Source organism: Monopterus albus, unplaced genomic scaffold (genome assembly GCF_001952655.1).
Source record: "Monopterus albus unplaced genomic scaffold, M_albus_1.0 scaffold234.1, whole genome shotgun sequence".
Classification (NCBI taxonomy): domain Eukaryota; kingdom Metazoa; phylum Chordata; class Actinopteri; order Synbranchiformes; family Synbranchidae; genus Monopterus; species Monopterus albus.
The window spans coordinates 78,104-88,442 of NW_018128114.1; the positions used below are offsets into that span (position 1 = coordinate 78,104).

General features: G+C 40.2%; 2 protein-coding genes across 3 annotated transcripts in view; both read left to right on the plus strand.

Moving 5' to 3' along the window:
• LOC109971736 (collagen alpha-3(VI) chain-like) overlaps window positions 1-10,339 on the plus strand; it is a 49,241-nt gene that overhangs the window by 15,105 nt on the left and 23,797 nt on the right. For both annotated transcript variants that reach the window (XM_020620173.1, XM_020620174.1), the window contains 2 exons: window positions 3,067-3,681; window positions 3,795-4,388. In XM_020620173.1, coding sequence (XP_020475829.1) covers window positions 3,067-3,681; window positions 3,795-4,388 — 1,209 coding nt within the window. The remainder of the gene's footprint in view (window positions 1-3,066; window positions 3,682-3,794; window positions 4,389-10,339) is intronic.
• LOC109971737 (collagen alpha-3(VI) chain-like) lies at window positions 4,440-8,487 on the plus strand. Its single transcript, XM_020620176.1, has 3 exons — window positions 4,440-5,096; window positions 6,937-7,539; window positions 7,622-8,487. The coding sequence occupies exons 1-3, from the start codon at window positions 4,805-4,807 to the stop codon at window positions 8,287-8,289; spliced, it is 1,563 nt and encodes a 520-aa protein (XP_020475832.1). The 5' UTR covers window positions 4,440-4,804; the 3' UTR covers window positions 8,290-8,487.

Here is a 10,339-nt window from a genome sequence, read left to right on the forward strand (position 1 = left end):
GGATATCTTTAAGAAATGGCTTTCTTCTTGCCACTCTTCCATAAAGGCCAGATTTGTGCAGTATACGACTGATTGTTGTCCTATGGACAGAGTCTCCCACCTCAGCTGTAGATCTCTGCAGTTCATCCAGAGTGATCATGGGCCTCTTGGCTGCATCTCTGATCAGTCTTCTCCTTGTATGAGCTGAAAGTTTAGAGGGACGGCCAGGTCTTGGTAGATTTGCAGTGGTCTGATACTCCTTCCATTTCAATATTATCGCTTGCACAGTGCTCCTTGGGATGTTTAAAGCTTGGGAAATCTTTTTGTATCCAAATCCGGCTTTAAACTTCTCCACAACAGTATCTCAGACCTGCCTGGTGTGTTCCTTGTTCTTCATGATGCTCTCTGCGCTTTAAACAGACCTCTGAGACTATCACAGTGCAGGTGCATTTATACGGAGACTTGATTACACACAGGTGGATTCTATTTATCATCATTAGTCATTTAGGTCAACATTGGATCATTCAGAGATCCTCACTGAACTTCTGGAGAGAGTTTGCTGCACTGAAAGTAAAGGGGCTGAATAATTTTGCACGCCCAATTATTCAGTTTTTTATTTGTTAAAAAAGTTTGAAATATCCAATAAATTTCATTCCACTTCATGATTGTGTCCCACTTGTTGTTGATTCTTCACAAAAAAATTACAGTTTTATATCTTTATGTTTGAAGCCTGAAATGTGGCAAAAGGTCGCAAAGTTCAAGGGGGCCGAATACTTTCGCAAGGCACTGTAATTAGCACAGTTTTGTCAGTGAATGAGTTTGAAATATTTCAGCAACAAATCATTAAAGAAGAAACAAGCATAGGGAGCTGGGTAAGTGCTGCAGGCTCTTGCTCCAATTTGTGTGAACCAGCAAACATTCAATGTGCCATGGCATCAATTGTTCATGACTCGACTCAGAGCGAGTTTTCCCTACGATCACACACATCTAAAACCAACATATATCACAGAACAGTCGAAGATGTTCTGCTGGCTTGTGCTAAGACAACACTTTACGGAGACACTTGATGTTGTTTTGTTTTTATTTGTTACTCATCTGCAAGTCTCCATAACAAAGAACCAACTACACACAGTCATGCCCAAAAAATTGCCACCCCTGCATTTCTGTCAGATAATGCCCCACATCTTCCAGAAAATAGTTGCAGTCATAAATTCTTTGGTATTCTCATATTTATCTTTATTGTTTGCATTAGAACAAGCAAATAAAAAAGCCAAATCTGATCCATTCCACACAGAACTCCAAAAATGGAATGAACAGAATTATTGACATCCTCAACTTAATATTTGGCAGCCCACCCTTTGGACAAAAGAACTGAAATCAGTCACTTCAGTGAGTTTCTTCCAACTCTCTAGTGTAATTGTGGACCACTCTTCTTCTGCCAGCTGCTCCAGCTCTCTGAGATGAAGGCTTCCTTCTCCCAGCTGATGTTCTGACATCTCTCCACAGGAGCTCTCTGGGATTTAGACCTGGACTCATTGCTGGCCACTTCACAACTCTCCAGCTCATTGTCTGAAACCATTTCTGGTGCTTTTTGAAATCTGCTTTGGGTCACTGTCCTGCTGTAAGACCCATGACCTCTGATGGAGACCCAACTCTGACACTGGGACCTACACTGTGCCCCAGAACTCATTGGTAGTCTTCAGATTTCATAATGCCACACACACAGTCAAGACATCCAGAGGCTGAAGCAGCAGAGCAACCCCAAAACATTGGTAACCCTCCACCATGTTTGACTGTAGGGACGTGTTCTTTTCTTTGAAGACCTCATTTGGTTTTCTGAAAACAGTAGAATGATGCGCTCGACTAAAAGCTCTATTTTAGTCTCATCTGTCCACAGGACATTCTCCCAGAAGCACTCGGGTAAGTGCTGGCAAACTCCAGTCTGGCTGTTTTATGTCTCTGTTTCAGCAGTGGGTCCCCTGGGTCTCCTACCATACCGTTCCTTGTCATTTAGATGGTGATGGATAGTGTGAGCTGATACTGTTGCACCCTGTGCCTACAGGTCAGCTTGAATTTGTATGGAAGTGGATCGAGGTTCTTTATCCACCATTCCAACAATCATTCATTACAATCTATCATCTATTTTTCTCTTTCGTCCACGTCCAGGGAGATTAGCCTCAGCGCCATGGGCTGTAAACTTCTTGACAATGTTGTGCACAGTGGACACAGAACATCCAGATATGTGGAGATGGACTTGGAGCCTTGAGATTGTCCAGGCTTTTTCACTCATGAAGTTCTCAAATCCTCAGACAATTCTTTGCTCTTCTTTCTTTTCTCCATGCTCAGTGTGGTCCACATGACACAAATCTGAGTCAACTTTTCTCCATTTTAACTGGTTATAAGCGTGAGAATACAAAAGAATTTGTGATAGTAACAACTTTCTGGGAGAAGTGGTGCATTATCTGGCAGAACACAGGGCTGCCAATATTTTTGGCCATGACTGTACAGACCTTTTAATATGTCACTTATTGGTTTACATCTTCTAGAGCAGAAGTGCCCAATATGTCGATCGCAAAGGTATTGTTAGTAGATCACGTGCCATTTAAAAATAAATGTGATGTTTAGCCTATCATCCATCCTCCCTATGGCATTTGCTACTTGATTGACATGCAGCCAGACTGAGACCTTGTCTTTTCTGACACACAAGTCACCAAGCATGTGCAATCAACCGCACGAGCTACTACAAAACTCCAGTGAGCTAACTACCTTGTCAGCCTTCCAATTAATTTCTACTAAAGAAAGGGTATAAAATGAGTGGGGGAGCCGAATCAAGTAAGAAACTGAAAACCTATCCAAAACATTCCATGCAGAATGGGAGGAGGACTTTTTATTCACGAGGTTATATTCGAAGTGCTCGATCTGCCAATCTACCATCACTATTCCAGAAAAGGAAAATGTGGAGGGAAAAGGGAAAAGTAGCTCTCAAGGCGAAAAAGTGTGGGCATCCCTGTTTTAGAGCCTGAATGTACTGCACATAGTATTACACATGACTAATTTTTATTTATTTATATTTTTGCTTTTCTTTAGTGGTGGAGATAACCACAGTGCATACTCAAAGAGTGGTCCGAGACATTGTCTTCCTTGTGGATGGCTCAAACTACATTGGCAGCGCTAACTTGCCTTATGTGAGAGACTTCATTATCAATGTGATCAACCAGGTGGATGTACGTCCTGACAGGGTCCAGATTGGTCTCCTACAATTTGCTGAACATCCAAGAGTTGAATTTTATCTGAACAGCTACAACAACAGGCAGGATGTTGTGAATAAAATTTCTCAACTCAGGCTGACTGGAGGCTCAGTTTTGAATACAGGAGCTGCCATGAATTATGCCCTCTCCACCATGTTCGAGCCATCAGCTGGGTCACGCAAGAGGCAGGGAGTCCATCAGGTGTTGGTTCTGATCACAGGTGGTCCAGCCCAGGATGAAGTTAAAACTGTGGCTGATACGTTGGCTCTGCAAAACATTTTGACCTTTACAGTCAGTTCTGGCCAAGCAGATGAAGAACTCCTGAAAACAGTTGCCTTTGTTGAGGATTTGGCTTACCATGAAGCAAGGTTCTCTAATTTGCCAGCTGTGGCTGAAATAATCATGCCAAAGTTGATCACAGTTGTTGGTGATACAGCAGTAACTGAGGAAACTGGTGAGTTTTGTATTTCTTCTTTTATAAATGAACTTAAATGTGGTGTAAGAATATGAAACTACAATTAAATGTTTCCAGAGTAACAGCTAATTCTATTTTTTGTTTTCCATCAGTTTTTGTTTCAGGAGTTGAAAGAGATGTTGCCTTCCTCATTGATGGCACAGATGACGTTCGAGCAGATTTTACCCACATCCGGAATTTTATCCTTAAAGTAATTGAACCACTCGACATTGGGATTGACAAGGTACGAATTTCCGTGGTCCAACACAGTGAGAGGCCCATTCCATCTTTTTATCTTAACACTTACCAAACCAAAGATGAGGTGACAAGAGCTGTCAACACGATGTCACCGGTTGGTGGACAAAATCTAAACACAGGAAATGCTCTAAAATTCATGAAGGACAACATCTTTTCTGAAAGGAATGGAGGCCGGGGTGCACAACAAGTCCCTCAGATACTGATCATTTTGACTGCAAGCAGGTCCAGGGATAATGTGAAAGAGCCTGCTGGTGTCCTGAAGAAAGAAGGTGTGGTACCATTTGGTATTGGTGTCAAGAATGCAGACCCAAAGCAGATTGAGGCGATGTCATACAACCCTTCTTTAGCCGTCAAAGTGAATGACTTCACTGAGCTTAGCACTGTACCAGAAAGGATCAAAAGCTATGTGAGCCTTCCAAGGGAACAGATGATCATCACCATAGAGCAAGGTAAGAAAAAAATATTATTCTTATTGGCATATTTAACTTGCTGAAAAATGGTTTGTGTGGGCTCCACCATAATAACTGAATCTTTATTTTGAATTTGTTGTGTCTTAGTACAAAGTGATGCTGTAAAAAGAGATATTGTGTTCCTGCTGGATGGCTCTGATAACACAAGACATGGATTCCCAGAGATAAAAAACTTTGTTAAGAGCATAGTAGAGACACTCTCTGTCAGTGAGGGCCAAGACAGAGTGTCTGTTGTTCAGTTTGCTGATACCTCTGAGGCCAACTTTTATCTAAATTCTCACAAGACAAAGAATGACATCATTAATGCCATTGATAATTTAAGGCACAAGGGTGGGAGGCGTCTTAAAACTGGGAGAGCACTCCAGTTTGTGAGACATAGTGTCTTTACCGCCTCCATGGGAAGTAGAAGACTAGAAGGAGTGCCTCAGATTTTACTTCTTCTAAGTAGCAAACCATCCACTGATAATGTAAAAGGCCCAGCTTTAGCTCTTAAAGACCATGAAATTGTATCAGTGGGAATTGGAGTGGGAGATGCTAGTCGGTCAGAGTTGGAACTGATTGCCTTTGATCCTGGTTTAACATACAAGGTGACTGATTTTAGCAAGTTGCCCTCAATCCACTCACAACTTGTTGCTGCACTGAACAATGGCGATGAGGAAGCCATGACTGGAATCTCTGATTTAGTAGGTAAGAATTTGAATATTTGTCTACAATGGAAGTAAATTGTTACATAAGTAAATTACTATTATTATTTCTAATATTTATTATTTCTTCCGAATAACTCTTTCTCTCACACATATTTGACATAAAATCCTAATTGACTGATTATAAGATGACAATTCTGAAATATTTTGGAACATTTCTGTAACATGACCTTTATGTTTAGTCTTGCCATAATTTTTTTTTGTCAGCTATTCTGTTTTTACAAGGCTTTCCATAAAGTAGCTCTCTTTTATGCTTCCTTGCAAATGTCCACTTCGATGTTACTTTGAACTTGAATCAACAAATTCTGTCATATCTTTGTGATAAAAAGACAGCTCTTTAGCAGTTTTTCTTGAAGTGACGTTTTCAGAGCAATAGGCCATTTGTCCTTTCACATTGAACTTGCTCATGCTGATCAATATGCCAAAGTGTAGTAAAATCTTTAAAGCGCAGTTCGTGAATTCTCTTCCTACCTATCCATGTATCACCCTGTGAGGCAGGGAGCAGTAAGAGGGACATAGTGTTTCTCCTTGATGGATCAGATGACTCCCGAAATGGACTTCCAGCTATTCGAGAGTTCATCAGAAGAATGGCAGAAGACCTGGACATTGACGAAGATAAGGTTCGAGTGGCTCTTGTATTGTATAGCAAGGACACCACAATATACTTCAACCTAAAAACTCACAGATCCAAAAAGGCCATCATTTATGCTGTAAGAAGTCTTCGTCATAAGGGAGGAAGACTGCGGAACACCGGAGCTGCTCTGCAGTTTTTGCGAGACCACGTTTTCACAGCTTCATCTGGAAGTAGACGCCAAGAAGGCGTCCCGCAGATTCTGTTTTTACTGACTGGTGGAAAATCTGATGATGATGTTTCTGGTCCGGCATCAGACCTAAAACACATTGGTGTTTTGTCATTTGCCATTGGGATGAAAAATGCTAAACAGGAGGAGCTTAACAAAATGGCTTTGTCCCCCAGATTTCTTTTCAACTTGCCCACTTTTGGTGAACTTTTGTCCATTCAACCAGAGATAGCTGCATTTGTCCAGGTGGAAAAACAAATCGAGCCTCCTACTGTTGTAGGTAAGATGTGCCACTGATTCATAGCTGAATCTGACTCCCCACTTATTGTATGTTCTTGCACATTTTGTCTTTCGTAGTTTGAACTGTCATGAAACTGCATCATCTTCAGAAGAATTTCAGTTGATCAGTTTCATGTTTCTCAAACTCGCCACTGGCTTAAAGTTCCTGGATATGCTGTTTCTTGTTCAGCTCTCATCAATTGTCTTTGTGCACCTTTGGGAATCTTTTCTTGACAGCCCAACACCAGCAAATGGCCTTTCTTTCTGTTTTTGTAAAGCTCTACCTTGAGCCAATGATAATCACATCATTGACTGAATATACAGAGTTGAAGAATATGCTCCTTATTTTCAAATTTTTTCTGTGTTTTTAATAATTTCTTAATTTACCAGTTTCTTAAAATTTCTGGCATCTAACATGTTGTTTTTTGTAGTATGGATCTCATCACTTTTGTTTTTGCACCTTGGGGAATCTTCTTGACAGCCCAACATCAGCAAATGGCCTTTCTTTCTGTTGTTGTAAAGCTCTACCTTGAGCCAATGATGATCACATCATTGACTGAATGTTTAGTTGATTTTTAGTCTGCATTTTAAATAATTTTTCACCTACCAGTTTCTTAAATTTTCTGGCATATAACACATTTTTATTGTAGTAATTAGTGTGTGTAATTGTTGCACCACAATATATTTCAGTGTATGCTTTACATGTCTGATTCTCAACAAAGATTTTTTTTTGTTCTTTTCTAGTTGAATTAGAGTCCCCTCAAAGAGACATAGTGTTTCTATTGGATGGGTCAGATGACACACGGAGTGACTTCACAGCAATGAAGGGTTTTGTCCAAAAAGTGGTAGAAACACTCAGTGTTGGTGAGAACAAAGACCGTGTTTCTGTGGTTCAGTATAGCAGAGAGCCACAGACACATTTCAGTTTGAACACCTACACAGAAAAGCAAGATATTTTGAAAGCTCTCCAGGAGCTGAACCATCAAGGCGGCAAACCCCTCAACACCGGTGCAGCCCTGAACTATGTGAGAAATAATGCTTTTGTTGACTCCTCAGGGAGTCGGCATCAAGAAGGCATCCCTCAGATACTGATTCTGTTGAGTGAGGGAAGATCTCAAGATGATGTTGCAAGTGCAGCTGAGGCTCTAAAACAGGACAAAATTGTCCCATTCTGCATAGGTACAAGGAACGCAGACATACTTGAGCTCCAAATGATTGCACATAACCCTTCCTATGCTTTCTCTGTACTTGGGTTTGATGATATTGGGAGCATCCATCAACAACTTGTGTCATTTATGAAAAGGCTGCCTCGGCAGCAGCCAAGACTAAAATCACAGATTGTATTAGGTAAGGCTATCTATCTATCTTATCTACCTTGGATAATTTCATGTGTATCTCTAACTGAGCATCGTCCTTGTGTCTGTCAAAGGTTCTACAGATCAAGCTGAATCCATTCAACGTGATGTTGTATTTTTACTGGATTCATCAAATGAAATGCGAAATGAATTTCAGGCAATGCTTGGCTTTGTTGAACGAATGGTGGAGAAACTCAGTGTGGATGAGAACAAGGATCGCATTTCAGTGGTGCAGTACAGCAGGGAACCTTCGGTTGAATTTTTTCTGAACACATACAAAACACAGCAGAATGTTGTGGACAATGTGCGAAGCCTGAGGCATAAAGGAGGCACACCTCTCAATACTGGTGCAGCCCTCCAGTACATCAAGGATAATGTTTTTACAGCCTCTTCTGGAAGCAGGCATCAACATGGTGTCCCTCAGATTTTAGTTCTCTTAATTGGAGGACGTACTAGTGATGATGTCAGAAATGCTGTAGAAAACTTGAAAGGAATTGGTGTGATGGTATTTGTCGTGGGGACAAAGAATGCAAATACCTTTGAGATTCAGTCTATTTCACAGGAAGCTAGTCATGCTTTCTTTGCAGTGGATTACAGTGATATGTCAGGCATTGAACAACAGATATTTTCAGCCATCCAGAAGGGTGAAACCCCTGCTGTCAAACCAACATCATATGGTAAGACTACAGTGACAAGATCTTATGCTGCGTGCACAACTTCCTGCATTGTCAGGTTGAGATAGACCAGTACTGATTTATTTCAACTGAAGGTGAATGGTGAACAGTAATAGACTGGTAGCCCCTTGTGGCAGTGACATCTTTTGGCCATCAAATCAAAGATGCATTACATTTTTCCAAATGGTGAAGTGGATGATGGCAACTGCATTGTAAACAAAATATTTTAGCTTTATTTAGGGGAAAAAAAGAATTTTCAGTCTTTTCATAGCAAAAATGTTAATTTAACTTACATTACACTTAATAGGGATAAAAATTTAAAATTCAGCTTTTTCAGCCTATTCACTCATAAATGTAGCTGTATTAGTGGGCTTTATCACTCATGATCACAAACACATTGATCAATTTTTGGACTATTTCACTAATAATGAGAGTCAAGTTACACAAATTGACATACAAAGACTGAACACATATGAAACACAGGAGAGAAAGAAACTATAGCAAAAACAGAAGAGTTGAAGAGTCATAAGAGGTGTGGATGCATCAACAAAGTTGTGCATGCATCATTATTGAACATTTGCAGCATAAAACACTTTTCATCATAAATTTCATTATAACCAATTAGTGTAAATCCCTATGTGATTACAGATCCTGACAGACGAGATGTTGCTTTTTTACTTGATGGTTCTGATCATTCTCAGCGAAGATTTCCAGATATGAAAAACTTTGTGCAGAGAATAGTAGGAGACCTAAACATTGATGCTAGCAAAGACCGTGTGGCTGTAGTTCAGTACAGCAACACTGCAGAAATGAATTTTAACTTGAGACGTTACTCAAGAAAGGATGATGTTCTTGATGCAGTAAGAGATCTAAGTCCTAAGGGAGGTTATGCTCACAACATTGGAGCAGCTCTCCAGTATGTAAAGGACCATGTATTTACTTCTGAGTCTGGAAGTAGACTCCTAGAGGGAGTTCCGCGGATACTGATACTACTCAGTGGTGGAAGATCTGGAGATGACATTAGAACTCCAGTCAGAATGCTGAAAGAAATTGGTGTCATCTCAATCGCCATTGGTACAACTGATGCTGACACCCTAGAGCTACAGACAATATCTCATGAACCCAATTATGCACTGTCTATTACTGGTTATGAGGAACTTCCTACTATTCAGAAGGATGTGTTGTCATTCTTAAGAGAGACTTCTCAATATGTTGAGCAAACTGCTCCCGCAAAGGGCTTTGGTAAGATGAAAACTTTTACTGTTCTACTGAAACATTATTTATTAAAGTGAAGTAGAGAATGGGAAATTATGTCATTGTAGTTACCTCTCCTCTGCAGAAAATTACATTGATTCTGCATTTTTCATCTTTGTTGCAGATTCCAAGAAAAATGATGTAGTGTTCCTTATTGATGGATCATATGACTCAAGGAACAACTTTGAAGTGATACGAAGTTTTATTGAAAAAATTGTTGCAAATTTAAATTTAGGTGATAACAGAGACCAAGTGGCTGTTGTTCAATACAGCCGGAATGCCACAGTCAATTTCTACTTGAATTCCTATTCATCCCAGGATGATGTGCTGAATTCCATCAGAACAATGAGACATAAATTGGGACGACCCATCAACATTGGCAGAGCACTGGCTTTTGTTATAGAGAATGTCTTTTCTGCTTCAGTTGGAGGCAGACGTGCAGAATCAGTGCCTCAATATCTCTATATATTTAGCGGTGGGAGATCAGGGGATGATGTCAGAGGACCAGCGCAGTCACTTAAAGAAAATGGAATAAAGACTTTTAGCTTTGGAACAAATAATGCTGATACCTTGGAAATGCAAACCATAGCTTTCACACCAGCACATTATTTTTATGTCAGAAATTTTAACAATCTACAAAGCATATATCCATCTCTGGAAGCCACATTGAGAGGTGCTCATGAAACAACTGAATTCCCAACTGTTATTGGTAAGAAGACCAACTTCAAAAATGTTAACACTTGTTTTCATCATCTGATCTACACACAAGAAAATGTTGAAATCCAAAGCTAAAATTCCATCACATTTTCCTTCCCTAGTAGAGAAAAAGCCAACAGTACGAGATGTTGTGTTCTTGTTGGATGG